Source organism: Phragmites australis, chromosome 5, assembly GCF_958298935.1.
Source record: "Phragmites australis chromosome 5, lpPhrAust1.1, whole genome shotgun sequence".
Taxonomy (NCBI): domain Eukaryota; kingdom Viridiplantae; phylum Streptophyta; class Magnoliopsida; order Poales; family Poaceae; genus Phragmites; species Phragmites australis.
The window spans coordinates 7,962,882-7,978,136 of NC_084925.1; the positions used below are offsets into that span (position 1 = coordinate 7,962,882).

The 15,255-nt window shown below is 42.3% G+C and overlaps 1 protein-coding gene and 1 long non-coding RNA gene across 4 annotated transcripts; one reads left to right on the forward strand and one right to left on the reverse strand.

The window, feature by feature from the left end:
- Positions 1 to 6,734: 6,734 nt before the first annotated feature.
- Positions 6,735 to 9,500, forward strand: LOC133917421 (uncharacterized). 3 transcript variants are annotated; one of them, XR_009909670.1, is made up of 6 exons: positions 6,735 to 6,774; positions 7,800 to 7,869; positions 8,445 to 8,555; positions 8,829 to 8,897; positions 8,981 to 9,066; positions 9,170 to 9,500. It is a non-coding gene; the product is annotated as an uncharacterized LOC133917421 (long non-coding RNA). The 3 variants fall into 3 exon arrangements; XR_009909671.1 differs by lacking the exon at positions 6,735 to 6,774 and having other exon boundaries at positions 7,813 to 7,908; XR_009909669.1 differs by lacking the exons at positions 6,735 to 6,774; positions 7,800 to 7,869 and having other exon boundaries at positions 7,883 to 8,555.
- Positions 9,501 to 10,290: 790 nt separating this feature from the next.
- On the reverse strand, positions 10,291 to 11,562 carry LOC133917791 (probable F-box protein At4g22030). Its single transcript, XM_062361644.1, has one exon. The coding sequence runs from the start codon at positions 11,560 to 11,562 to the stop codon at positions 10,291 to 10,293; it is 1,272 nt and encodes a 423-aa protein (XP_062217628.1).
- Positions 11,563 to 15,255: the final 3,693 nt, after the last annotated feature.

Below are 15,255 nucleotides of genomic sequence, written 5' to 3' on the forward strand. Positions count from 1 at the left end.
TGAACAATAATTATTGATAAAATACTGATACTATTGAACAACTACTAAAGAACTACTGAATACTACTGGACAACTACTAAACAACTACTGAGCGACACCTACTTAACGATTACCGACACATACTGAGCGCATGGCGCATGGGCGCGGACGCGGTCGGCGCGCCACTGGCTGGCGCAAGCGGGTTTTGGGCCGACGTGCTAGTTCGGGCGTAGGTGGGCTGCGAGACGAGCCTAGAATAGCACTATCGTATGTATGTATATATACATATATACGGCAGTACTGTTTTATGTATGCCGGTTTTATTAGTTTGTGGCGTGCAACCTTGCAAGAATATTATTAAGGTTCGGTCGAGGACACACATCCATCGTCAAATTCCTCCCAATTTCTTCCGCGCATCAGATAGATGATTCGTTAGGAACATATGCCATTCGAATCACAATGAAAGCTGTTCAGGGTTTCTGATTCGATCGGTTCCTGTAATGTGTATGTGTTCTATCTCGCTGGTAGCATACGGAGAATGTAGCGTGGATCACCTCGGCATGTATGTATGGATGGATGTGCTTGCAGTATCTACAGCATGATCCGTTCATTATGCATGTTGAAGTTGTGCTGTAGAATATGTGCCAAGAGGACATAACTCGTAGGGAGACCGGGCTGAACCGCAGAAAACTACTAGTAGTTACTACTCCCTCTGATTTATATTTTTTTCATCCATACCCCTATTAAATGACATGATACAATCATTTCATCTCTTTCAAATTAAGCATTAATTTAATTAGAGGTAGAGTAAAAATATTGTAATAATTACACTCTTGATTTTCTCAATGGACAAATATTTTAAAACGGGTTAGTAGGTATACCTATACTTTAAGTGTGGAGCGATTGTTCATCAACATAACTTGCTAATTCACATCACTCTCAAGGACTCCGCGCAAGCTTTACGCCTTCCCTTAGCATTTCGAGTGCAAAGGGGGTGCCAGAAAATGAATCATCGAACTAAAAATGGTTCCTTTTGCCTCTAGATCCGCAACTAGATCTAAAGGAAAACGTCTGTTGATATTGATATGCTAATTTGTTAATTTTACATGAATATGCTCATTCAGTGAGTCTCGACAACTCACATAAAGCAATGCTATTTTGCTTTTCGATCGCTGTAGTGCAATTGAAAGACGTATGGTTAATTTATTCCCTTTCCCATCCATAATTAACAAGCAACCAGGCCAAATTACGGAGGATTACTTTGCGTTAGGATTAGTCATGGCTTCAGCACTAATGGAGTTAGTGACCTTCTTTCCAGAGATAGTGACCATATATGTTGGGACGCTACGCACATTTTGACATTTTAATTTCAAGATCTGACCTATAAAAGATATACTACTAATAAGGGCTTGATGTTGAGTGCATTAGGGGTGGTTACGATGGCATTCTTTAGGTGTCTCGATCAGCTACCACCAAAGTTCCTAAGAAAATTCTTCAACAAACCTGCAGTGTCGGTTGAACATGCTCAAGTCCAGGACTCAAGGGATGAAGAACGTCCAGGAGTTGTGCAGGATTTGTTCATGTGTTAGTTTCTCTTACACATGCCGGGAGGCTAATTGTGCTGCCCACTGCTGTGCAAAACATGTCCTTTTTATTAAGAACATGCAATGCACGTGTTTCATTACGAAGAGTTAAAAAATAATTTTGTTACTAATTGGTGACGAAGTTATTTGCTATGTAACTTAATTCTCCTGTATATGCAGCATATTCATAGCTCATCCAAAACACCACAAACTGAACTCGTCCATTACATGATATTTTTTGGCGGATATTTTTTTTTTTTTTTTTGCTCCCGTCGTTTTTCATTCGAACAAAGAGCTAAAGATGGAGCGCCATGGATACGTTGTCCATGTGGTGAAGCAATAGCGTAAGTGGAATTAGATTTGGTGTTTCTTTTTGTCCCTTAAAAAAGAGGCAATATATCATTATGGCCCTGCTTTACAACCTTCTGTGAGTCATTAACCTTTATGTCATCCTCCATGCGCTGTTCAATGTTGTTTTTCTTTTCTTTGTTTTTTCTTTTTTGCGTGTGTCGATTATGGTGTTGCTAATGGTGGTAGGGGCGCTGCTGGCTACTGAACTGGAGGGTGAAAGTATCAAATGGTCTGAAAGAGAGAGAGAGGTGAATTAGGTACTAATTAAAAATATTTTTTTATCAAATTTTAGAACAAGTAATAATCTTAACTTAGATCAAAGGTAATACAACTACACGATCAAACTAAAGAAATGCAAGAAAACAAGCAAACTACAACACAAAGTAAATACTAAATTGAAAGCTTGCAAGAAAGTAAAGATTCAAATCTAAATGCAGGAAAGTAAACAGATGGGTAAGAAGATACCGATTTTTTTTTTGAGGTATCGAGAAGTTAGCACTCCTCTTAGTTTTCGTTGGAGCATCAATTAAGGATATCGCTCCCCCTTGAATCACCAAGACTCAAGTGCCTCCTCATGTATTACTTCTTCATCTCTAGATTGGCGGGCATCAAAACAAGTACATCGTTCTTCCCGGGACTCCCACAGGAACTTCAAGAGCTTACTGAGACACCTCCAATCACCAAAGATTGACTACGTGTTGCCAACCACCAAGAGTAACAAGTCAAGAGCTTCATTTGACCAAGATCAAGCTTAGACTACAGCTAGATGCACACTTACTACTCTCTAAGCATAAATGATGTTCTTAATCTTTAATTAGGGACTTTGCAAATCACTCTATTGCTCTTTCTTGCTTCTTGATGATACACACAGTGTATGAGCTTCTCTAGGTTACAAAAGATTGAAATGAGACAAAGTGAGGAGGTATATATAGGCTAGATGTCCAAATCTAATCGTTGCTCAATCACACGCCAGAAGATCCGGCGTGCACCAGCTCACATAGGTCGGACCATCCGGCGTATCTTTTCTGAAAACTAGCCGATGCCAGCTATCAATACTGTTACTACTTTAAAATACTCCAGCGAAGCCTCCTGTATTCACGCCAGGCCATTCAACGTGCACAACCACACCAGACGGGCTGTGGAACCCTCTATGCAAGAAATGCTTCGCTAAAGTCACCATGGGTACGCCAGACCATCCGATGTTTTCAATCACTTCTTTTGTCGAAACTTCGATTCTATATAAAAAGCTCCATTGTGTTCCATCCTTATCGGTGGACCATCCGACGTGTTGACTTGAAACACTTCTTCTGACTCAAAAATACTCCGACGAGTTCAATTTGCTGAGCGACGAACCATCCGACGTATGCAATTTTCTCTGAACTTGTCCAATACAAACTATCTTGAGTTCTATCTTCACTGCAACTTATCCATAAGCTTCTCTGAGCTACTTAGTGCTAGAATTTCACAAGTATGCATTCAATCAAGTCTAGACTCACATAGGTCAAGCTACTACTCTTAGTCTTTCTTTATAGTACGGTCAAAAAAATAAGAAATAGAACATATACTACTCTAAGTATCCTTCATCTCCTTATGACACTTAGAACTAGAAGATCCTTGATATTGATGTATATTTCCTTTGATCCTCCATGAAATCAACTTCAGAGACCAAAATTTTCCAATCATCATTGTGAACTAAATTTTTAATCCCCTTCAAAATAAACTTGTTAGTCACAATAATACGGTTATCATTAATCACTGAAACACTTACCACTTAACTAGGAGCCTAGATGCTATAATCTCCCCATTTTGGTGATTGATGACAACACAAAAGAGAAGATAAAGATATGAATTGAAGTACATTTTATCATACTAAGCAATTGACAACATATAATGATTAAGCAAGAGAAAATCTAGCATTAGAACAAACCTATCATGATAGTTGAATAAGAATTAAACTGAGCACGAAAGAAAATATAATGTGATGACAAACGAAACACATCAATAGAGAGAGCCAAATAGCATGTCATTACATCAAAATCCATGAAGATCCAACAAGCCGAACCTAACTACCCAAGCTCCTAAACTAAGTTCCCGCTAAAACTAAGAAACTCTCTAGATACTCAAGCTAACTCTCTCTCCCAACTCCCCCTAACACTAGACTCTCTTCCCCCTAGGACTCCTAAACACTCTCCCCCTTTAGCATCTAAGCACCAAAAAGAGAGCACAACTAAACATCTGGAGATAGAGGAGAAGAAGGGTCCATCACTGTCAAAGATGGGCACACCATGAACTGAGACCCTGAATCAGACTTGGAGCTAGAAGGACTGTGACCCTGGGCGGCTACCTCCTGATCGATCTGACTCTGCACTGTCCAAAGAGTAGAGTCTGTCTCGTCAAGTGCTGGTTGTGCAACTGCTGGAGGCAGCTCGACTGACTACTCCTGAACGGGGACTATCTTCTGTGGAGAATCCTCAAAGCTGAGAGGTCCAGTGGTCAAAGTTGTCTTCAACGGAGTAAACACTGACCTCTGAGAAATCTTGGCAGGTTGAGAGAAGACTTCGTAGTAGAAGAGCGGTGATAGAGGGAAGCATGACACCGGAGTACCCAAGAGACTATTGACACTACCTGGGAGAGGACTCGGGGCTGGAGTAGGGGTTCGAGGTGCAACTGACAGCTTAAGACCTGTAGCCTGGAACAAAGATCCCAAACAACCAGAGATGAAAGTGAACATCCTATCATTGTTCTCTCTATTAGACTGAAGAGCTACAAACATAACCTGTTGCTGCTACTGCATCGATTGCATGAGCGTCATATGCAGCTCCTGCTGGTGCACAAGATCTGCCTGAAGCTTCTCCTGAGCCTCCTCATGAAGTATCTATGTCTCGACCTGAATGGTTAGGGTCTAAGTCTGAATGGCCTGCTGCTGCTGCAACTGCTGAAGTACGATGGTCAACTCTGAAGAAGATGCAGCAGGAGCTACTAGAGGTGTCGTCTCAGGTACTGAAAACTGGCACTAAAGGTTGTGGTACTACCTAAGAAGATTTTCCTACCTCAACGTCATGTGACCTAGCGACTGGCGAGAAGTACTCCACGTCATCTGAATCTGAGTCGCTGTCAATGTCAAAGATGTCATGAGGTAACTTAGCCTCAGCTAGGGCCTAGTCCTCAGCAGTTACTCTCTCTTGCTCATCAACTGGAATATGCTCTCGAGCATGAAACATGGCACACTGACCACGACATCTATCTGGTGCATACTACCGAAAGTGAGTGGGAGACTACTTGTAGGTTTAGAGGAACTCAGGATACCTGATTGAGTGAGCAAGAAAACATGACATAAAATGTGCATATGACTGCTGTCAAACCATAGTCATCCCAACGTATCTTGTGATTTTCCTTCGATCGGTACCTGCTCTCGCATCTTTGAACCCTAACTGCGCCATGCATATATTTTGATATTGACAAGCAAATTGTGGAGCACATGCTAATCGATCAATGCAAGGTGCTGCTGCCATATGTTCATGTGGTCAATGTTGGATTATTAAGGATCATGGTTCTGATACTACATTATCTAAAGCAATGGTTCTGATACTACAACGAGAAGTCGGATCTGCCATACAATTTTTTTGTTCCTTCAAGATATTGAGGTGTGAACTAACCATGACTATTTTGTTTTAATAGATAAATAATTTGTGTTATATGAATTCAATATTCTAATGAGCTAAGAACCCAGGAAGCATATCATCATTTAGGTCTCCTTTAGAATGCAGGAATTGTTTTTCTAGAATCTTGCGGGAATTGAAATGTAAATTTTATGTGAAGTTACTGCATACCAAACGCATCTATAGAAAAAAAAAGTAGTTAACTATCTGAGCAGTTAAGTAAACACAATAATAAGAACTTTATCAAGTAATACCACACCATTTTCAAATATATATTTTATATATTTATTATATTATGTGCTAGCCGTGTGATTGCACGGGGTTTAAAGGAGCCATCAAATTCGGTCTCAACAACGAAAAATGTATCAATTTAATTGAATAAAGAAATAGAAAGTATCACTTTTATGGGGTCAACAGTACAAATTGATTGGAAACAAATAGTTTATAGGTTTAAACCTATAAACTAATATGACTGTGAGCTGATTGAAAGAAAATTTGTCAAACTTATAAATCCAGAGCACTTAGACTCCAATAAAGTTAGTAGATTTGTAAACAAAACATTATCAGAAAGTTAAGTCAACTAATGGTTTGATTTATAGGACAAAGGAGATAATTGTTATATTCTATACACTTATCTGTATAAGATGAGAAGAATTCATGCCTTGAAAATAGACTTTATCGGTTAACTAGGCAGGCTAGCAGCAATACGTGCAATTGTGCGAGCTATTTTGCTACTTTATTGTAATTAGATGTCATGTATTCTGCTAAACTATATTTAATTATATATTTTCTTCTCGATTATTTTTAAAATACAACTTTAACTACTATTTTCTCGTTACTTACTAGTCAAATACCAGAAAGAGGAAGGACAAAGTGGGCCACGTGCCAGAGATATCTCATTTTAATTTTCTTTCTAAAAAAGAATATTAAATCCGGCCCAGCCCTGCTATCATCAGGGACATCTCCATTGGGCCGTCAGGCCCAGCCCGCAACAGGAGCGCTGCCTCTGTACAGAGGGACCACCGCGGCAGCCATCCGCCGGCGCACGATTCCGGCATCGCTCCCACGCGATTCACCACGGTTGGTTTGGTTGGCCGGCGCAGATGATCACGGCAGGGTGCCTCGCCGGCATCAGCGATTCCGTGGCGCAGAAGCTCTCTGGGTACCAGAAGATTGAGAAGCGCCGCCTCCTGCTCAAGATGGTAATGATTCTTGCCTTGTGCTTGGTATAGCAGTGGGTTTGGTTCCGGTAAAAGTGAATCTTTTCGTGTTCATTCATTGGAGGAATGGAGCATTTAGTTATAGGATGAATACAAGGTGATATACTGCTATGTGATGTCAATTCAATACAACTTTAGTTTCACCGTTGTAGGAGTGTGAGTGATTCTTGTCAAGTGATATTGGGGACAATTCTTGGGAGGATGTGGGGGGTTCAGTTGAAAGATGTATTACTTGTAGAATTCAAGTCATTTAGCAAGTAGTTTCAGTTCATCCATTGAATTGCGGCAATGTAGATGTGGTCTGCTTCTGCTTGGTATTATGTTTGTGTGATTTATGTTGCCATAAGTTGGAACTGTAGATAAATTTGTTGGAGAATGACTAAAATTTATGGATACTTTATACTGAGTGCAAACGTGAATTGCTAGTGTACGCTACCAAATTGAGTGTTCCTCGTTATTCAGAATTATGTCTTGTCGTTTCTCAAAATAAGGATCTGCATCAAAATTTGCTTTTGGGGTGTTTGGTAGTTTTCCCTGCTTAATTCTGTCAGAAAAATGTGCACCCCAATTATTTAAGAAGAACTCTTAAAGATTGTAGGTGGGCTCCTTTGGTAAGAGAGTTGCTCTCTGTTTTCTATTGTTCTAACAACTTATGGTCTCAAGTCTGAATTGTGGTAGGTACCTTTTTTTTTAAGAAAAAATATATTTTGTAGCTTTCATGAAGATTTTATGAGGGTGTTAAGTAGTTGAATCCAAATAGAACTTGAAGGCATTTAGCAGTTAACTCAAGCTATGCTTCTGTACTTCTTACTTTGTTTTACTAATTGCTGAGAAACAAATGGCACTCCACATACTTTGATCCAATCCATTAAGTCTGATGCGCTGCGCTTAACTCAAAATAATTTACTCACTGGTGGGCATTATCTTTACATGCCCCTCTTCTTCTGTGTATTATGCTTATTTGCATGTACTTGTCTATTATAATCTTACACTGTCTAGTGTTGCAGCTCATTGGTTTTGCACATGGTGGCCCATTTGGACATTTCGTGCATAAAGTTTTGGATTATATCTTCAAAGGTAGGAAGGATACCAAAGTCCAAAACCATTGCTAAGAAGGTATACTGTTTGTCATTGACAATTTTTTACCATAGCTTTCACTTCTTTTAATGCAGGCTATGTATAAATAGTTCATAGTTCTCCTGCAAACTATAAAATTCAAATGAAACATCGAGTTAATGTTTGACTTCGGTAACCAACTAATAATTGACCAGCAACAAAGATTTAGACTGCAGTAATGTAGAACCAGTGCCTGCAAATTGCCCAAATCTTGATCGGAGCAGCATTGTTTTTGCTGGTTCCAGTAAAAATCCTGGACTGCACTGGGGCACTTGGAACCACCAAGTAAGAGCCTGGTTTCCTGGTGGATTCTGGCAATGTGTTTTTTAATTTTATTTTCTCAATTCACATTGCTAGCTTGATACTGAAATAGTTCTAGATCATTAACTTCTTCAAATTACTAGCAACTATAACATCCCTGCTATTTGCTGCTGGGATTTGGAACCCTGGGTCAAGGTGAAGCTAACACTAGTCAACAGTCTTTATTGAAATCATGTTAGTGTGTATTCGTGATTGATGTATGGCACTCTTTTCAGGTGTTGCTGGAGCAGCTGACATCCTCTCCCTGGAACAATATGTTGTTCCTGTTCTACTATGGATATGTTGTTGAGAGGTAGTCTGTAACTGTCAAATTAGTGTAGTTTGTGGTAAGTAAAAAAATATGTTGACATTATGCTATATCAAATTGCAACTTACAATCTCGAAATTTCCTTTTCATATTTATAGCTTTTATCTCATTTTCATCTCCGACCCAAGGCATGACAATTAGTATGTGTTCTTTGATCAAATAGAAATTGTTACACCAGAGTATTCATTTTGAATGATATGGTCATCTCTCTAAATATAATGCAAGCATTGAGTCAATATATCTTGTCCATGTGCTGTCAGTCCAAAGGTACTTATCACATCTTGCAATGTAGGAAGGCCTTTGAAGGAGGAAGAATAGGGTGAAGAAACAATATCCTTCAGTGCAATTGAGTGCTTGGATGGTATGTATTTTGCTCTATGTATTAATAATACTTGTCTTTGAGTTTCCCTCCACAGATCATCCATCCATCCAATCATTGTGCAGTTTTGGCCAATAGTTGGCTGGATAAACCATCAGTACATGCCCTTGCAGTTTCGAGTGATCTTCCACGGCTTGGTTGCATGTTGTTGGTAATGTTCTTTTTGGCCTGAACATTTCTGCGGTTTCTTTCACAATGCATGACATGCAAAATCCCATTTTTTATCTGGACATCCCTCTTTTTCCCTCCTGCAGGGGGATATTTCTCAACCTTCGCGCAAGGGCTATGTCTTTGAAGCAGGCGTAGACAATTTAGATGGAAAAAATTGCAGCGCAGCTCCAACCTGGTTCTAACTGATCAAAGAACATGGGTGGTGAGCGCTATGTGCTGTACTGTTTGGCAACAAATCGTTGTTCAAGTCATTCAAGTAGTTGAGGATTTCAGTTATTTATCGGGTAGTAGTAGGTTTATTTGATCAAAGAACATGGATGCTTTGTGAATTGTGATGGAACCGGAAGTATATCAGCTGTGACGAATTTGCCTACCTTTGAGCCAGTTGATGCAGCAAAGGTGGTTTCTTTTTCATCATTTTTAACGTGAATGCTTGTCATTTGAAAGTTTTGGTTCAACTGTTCTTACTGCTAAGCCTGTTTCTGTTTGCTTGACGAAACGCCCTTCACAGGGACCAAGAATCCAGAATCTCACATTCATTTCCTTCAAAAACTGGGACGAGACATTGTTTCCAAGTCTTTTGCTCTACCAGCCTGCCTCGGCATGCAAAAACCGCCTGAAATCGGTGCCGAAACACACGAGATTAAAATCGTCGTCGGCACATGTAGCTGAATTTTCGGATTGAATCAGCTCGTCGATCGTGCGTTCGCCATTGCGTGTAGACCTGTACGGTAACAGGCAGCGACCATCCGGATCCGGGCGTCGTAAAATCCCTCGCTTCCGTTACCTTGACCTGTTGAATTGTCCCTGCCGTCGTCTCTGATCAACTCCATGTCCAACAGCCCCTCTCGATCAGCAGAGTGCACGAGCTGGTCAAAGACGAAAGCCCAGTTCTGGCGGCGTTTCGACTCGTATGCAACCCCGTTGCCGTTCGTTGCTACGCACGGCCAACATATGTCCGTGTGGACCATGTTCTTGCAGCAGCTCACACCGTCGCATCATGTACAACTCATTGTTTCAGCTCGATCATGAGTGTGAATCGATCAAAGAGTATAATTGTCATTTCAGTACTGTTACTTGTTACAAAAGAATCAATGGAATTGCTATCAACATTTGTTCTAGGACTAATCAATTCCTATGCACATTCTGATATGGGTTCTTCATCTGCTGTTAGCTATCAAGCGATTCAGTGTGAGTGAGTTGGTCAGAAGAGTTTCCCGGCGAAGTCTTTGATGTCCTCGTCCTTGAACGACGCCGACGCCATCCGCCTGAACTGCTTAAGGTCCGACGTGCTCCGGCCGAGCAGCAGCGCCACCTTGGTCTCGAACACCTCGCCGTTCTCCCTCCGCTCGGCGTCGGCCTCGCCGAGCGTGGCTTCGATGTCCTCCTGCAGCTTGTGGTAGAACCCCGCGCAGTTGCGGAGCAGCTCGAACACCATGCCCACCTGCCCGCCGTGCTCCACCGTGTTCGCCGCCGCCGCCAGCGCGCCGCCGAGGATGGCCACGCCGGAGGCCCAGGAACCGACTTCTCCAGCGCCAATGAAGGCCGCAGCTAGCGCGGCAGTGCTGGCGAGCACGGGTCCGGCCACGGCGAGGCCGCGGTTGAGGTTGAGGACCAGCTTGCCGACCGTCAGGTACTGGTGCTCGTCCTTGGCCTTGAGCACGCGTAGGAGGCCGCGCATCTCGTCCTCGAGGTCCTGGCTCCAGCCGTTGCCGTTGCCGCCGCGCCGGACGGAACTCTTGGACTTCGTCTTGAGCTGCTGTTGCTGGCGACGGCGCGGCCACCACCGGGCGGCCTCGACGGTCTTGGGGAACTTGTCAAGCATGCCGGGGAGCAGCGGCAGCGGGTACGCCGCGTCGAGCGCCAGCACCCTGTCCATGGCCTCCTGGACGTCGGCACTCGCCAACGGCGTCCTGAGGTCGAGCGCGGCGCGGACGTCGCGCTCGAGCTGCCTCCAGAGCCGCGTGGCGTTGCGCTGCTCCTCGGCGAGCTGCGACGGCTGGATCTTGTTGACCGCGGCCATCGTGACGGCGGCCGTGGCGAGGAGGGCCCCCGTGGAGGCCTTGAGCGCGACTATGCTCGTCGGCGCGGCGGGGGCGAGCGCGGCCATGACGGAGGCGGCGAGCGCGAGGGAGTTAGTGGAATGGAGTAGCAGGTGGTTCCAGTTGTCCCGCTGCCTGCCGATGATGTCGTGCATCTCGGCGCGGTCCGCCGCCGCCTCGGCGATCGCGCGGAGCTTCTCGACCGCCTTGGCCGCGCCGTACTCCGCGGGCGCCGCCGACGTGGCCGTCGTCGGGATCCAGTCCAGCTTGAGTCCGAGGCCACCGTCCGCCGTGCTTAGACCGGTAGGAGCGCGCAGGGCCGCGCGGCAGCGAGCGGCGGAGCTCCGGCGCGGCCGCGTGGCGCAAGACGTCGTCGACGACGACGACAACGACGAGGCCGTCAAGAAGAGACGCTGAGCTTGGAGAGCAGCCATGCCGTCAAGATCTGACCGTTGTGCGTCCCAAGTTAGATCTCCTTGGCGGATTGCGACTGCTTTCTCACTCGAGTCGATTGGGAAGGCGAAGTGGATTCTTGGGGAGTGTGAGGGGAACGAGAGAATGTGAGGTGGGCTTGGAGGATGCGCTGGGATGGGAGCGAGGTGGTATTTATAGGAAGAAGGGTGATAAGTTTGACCGGGGGATGTGAAGGGTAGTTGGATCAATTCCCCTTCTTGGACGCGTCCAAGGAGACCGTTTCTGTCTACGGCAAGTTGGTCCGTACAGTCCATGTCCATGGGTTACTCGCTTGGTTTTCTTTTCACTCGGTTTTCATCTGAATGAATCGTCTCAGACACAAAATACGGCCCTTTTTTATGGGTATGGATTCAAAATTTCAAATCTCTCAAATTCAAACTATAATAAAAAACTCCTCCACATCTCCCTCCCATTCTTATCGTCTTCAGCCACTCAACGCTGCCAGATCCATCACCCACCTCCAACCTTGATGTGAATGGGGATGAGTTCAATTTTATTGGGTCAACCCAAAGCTCAACCAGTGGTGGGTCCAATATTTTTACAATTGATGTATATAGCTAAAAAACTTTGTTCAACAACCATAAAATGGTGAAGTGCGGTAGTGAGACAAAATCAAGAGAGGATGAATGGTCTATTTAGTCCGAATACAAAATGTAATTCCAAAATTTTAACAATTACTGACATCTACAAATATTACATATGATATATAGTGATTTTTTTGCAAAAAAATGAGCTGACATATGTATATCCATGCCCCCACATAGACCCACCACTGAGGCTAACTAAAAATACACTCTTTCCCAGGTTATTTTTTCTTAGATTTAGAGGCCAAATAAACTAGAGTGATTAACCTAACTACCTAATGTTTTGCGAACTTACATCCTTAATTATTAACTGCGTGGTCATCAACCTTAAAATCCGATACCTAATGCTTTGCAAAAGCTGAAAATAGACAGCACTTTCTCACATAAATCATTTGAATGAAGCACCTCAATGCAAATGCAAGCACCTGCATTGGAAATGGTCCTAACATCATTTCTCTCTAATCGTGGGGTGTTACATCACGGTCACGTAGAAAGCATATGCCACCTACAACAGATCATCTTCATAAATCGTACTAGTTGTATCATACCCCAGACAGAAAAGGCCTTCATTTGTTTGTTTGTTTTCTTTTCAGGCAAATGCCCATATTTCTTCACCATTGTGCAGTTGTTTTCGTAATATTTCCTTCTTTGTCAAATAGATAACGATACGTGTGCAGTCAACTTTTAGAAACTTCAATCATTAATATAATTAAAAGTATTAAACTTGTCATATAAAAATAGTATTAGTATATTTGTAATGAAAAATAATTTTGACTGACTATATTTTTAAATAATTTAGATAACAAATACTTATAAAAACGATAAAAGACATGTATCGGAGACCAAACCGTTGTCCTAGACGACTTGTAAAAAAGAAGGGACCCGGTAACACCCTGTCTCTTTTAATTCGCAAATCTTTCGGCATGCATGCATGCATGACGCGCGAGATGAGATGTGAAGGCAAACCCACTAGTGGTTCCGGCTGGCCAGATCTACACTGCATGCATGGAGCGCAGATCGACACGGTTGTTGGAGACCAACAGCTCGATGCCGTGTTATGCCCAGTGTGGCCGCAGCGCTGGGCTGGCCAAGCTCTGAACCCTTTCCCAACGGTGAGTCCGTACGCACGTTCAGTGCAGGCGTCGTAGGCGCAGGTGACTGCCGCCTGCTCATCAGCTTCCCGAGCTTGATGTCTCTTGCACAGACGGAAGGAACACACCGGTTAACACTAAGATCGTGTTTGGTTCGGGCTTTTGTAACGTAATATGGTTACAACGGTAACCGATTCTATTAAGCCGCGTTTGTTTTAGCTCCTCCGTAATCGAATCACACCGTAATGGGATACAGGCATGTGAAAACCTCGTACCGCTCCCACCTAGGTGTAATTAGATTTTGTTGCCCGTGGTCGTCAAGATTCGACAACGGGGGACACGGACTCTAAGCAAGCAGAGGCGCAAGTAGCGATTCCTCTTCCCGGTACTAATAGCCTTTAAAAAAATTGTCTTATATGATAAAAGCCAAAACATCATTATAGGTCTAATTTTTGTCATAAAATATCTTTTGTGATAGAAAAATGAGTGTCATATATCGACCGTTGCTAAATATAACTTGGAACATTTTTTACAAAATTCGTCATAATTTTTTTAAGACGATGATCTGGATGTCATAATATATGCACATTTTGTGACGCGAAAATATATCAAAAAAGGTGGTCAACTTGCCACAAATAGCTCCATTTCATCGCAAAAGGTGGGCCAGGTAACCATGGGGTTAAGGTTTTTTTGGGACGAAATGCATTGTCATAATATATATTCACATTTTGTGATACAAAAATATTTCACAGAATGGTGTGGTCCATTGTCACAGATAGCTCTATTTCGTCACTAAATGTGAGCCATGTAACCATGGTTAAGATTTTTTATGATGAAAACTGCCATCTGCAAAGAATTGCAGACAGATACTGTGATAAATGTTTGATAAATTATATAAAACAAATATTCAGTAATTTATAGGGTACAACTAATCTCATCATAAAGAGATCATCATGGTACAATCAATCATTCTTACAATTAATCCTACCAAACACGAAACCTACATGACCTACAATAGAACAGAGCTATCTACTTTCTTCAGTTCTTGAATTCCAAGTTCTGAAATGCACATGAGTCTTAGCAAAAATGAATGCATGAAGTCCTGAAATTGAAAGGTCAGAGCAAAGTCAATCTAGGACTATGGACACAATACAAGGATACATTATCAACTATAACATTACCTTATTTTATAGCTGTAGTAAAATGGCTAAAGAACTAATGCATGTTGATATTAAAAAAAGTGCTTACAATCCAAATGTTTCAACACCGCTAAGCACAGCAATAACCAGCTTGGAACATAAGGGGTTTCACACCCTTGTACTTAATCTTTGTCCTATCCTTGTTCTGCATTATCCAAATAAGATATATGCTAATTGTGGTTGCTGATTTGCACACTCAAACTACATAAATAAGACAGCTACTAAAATTAAACATGATCATGTCTGATTCAAGAAATATATGGACTTGCACTTAACACAACAAATCAATTTTATCCTGCATATACATATATGAAAAAAGAGATGCACTTCAATAATAGTAAGCATATTCTTAGCTATTCAGTGTGCTTACACTAGCCACTTTATTTTCTGAACTGTGCACAAATTTAGAGCATTAACACTAAGGTTTCTACTAGCACAACAATTCACTTAACAGTCAAAATAGTTGACAAGCAAGAATTTCCTGATTTTACACTATGTATCTACTTAAAAAAAGAGTCAAAGCAAGAACTGATCATTATGCAGGCCAAATAATTATCCAAAATGAAGTTCCCTACCAATATGAGAAAGTCTTAGTGCCTTGTTACCAGCCAATTGCACTGCCAAACACATGGCATTTCAACAGAATTGCACACAGAAACAGTGAATTGTACACTTAATGAGGCAGATACTCATAGGTCATATTTTAGATATCAATTTCACGAAAAATGTGCAAATAGCACAATGGTAAGACCTCTAGGTGTAAGACTACTAACTAGGGC

Bases quoted from the DNA above. Each gene is read 5' to 3' on its own strand.
- LOC133917791 (XM_062361644.1), bottom strand. From the start codon at position 11,562: ATGGCTGCTCTCCAAGCTCAGCGTCTCTTCTTGACGGCCTCGTCGTTG.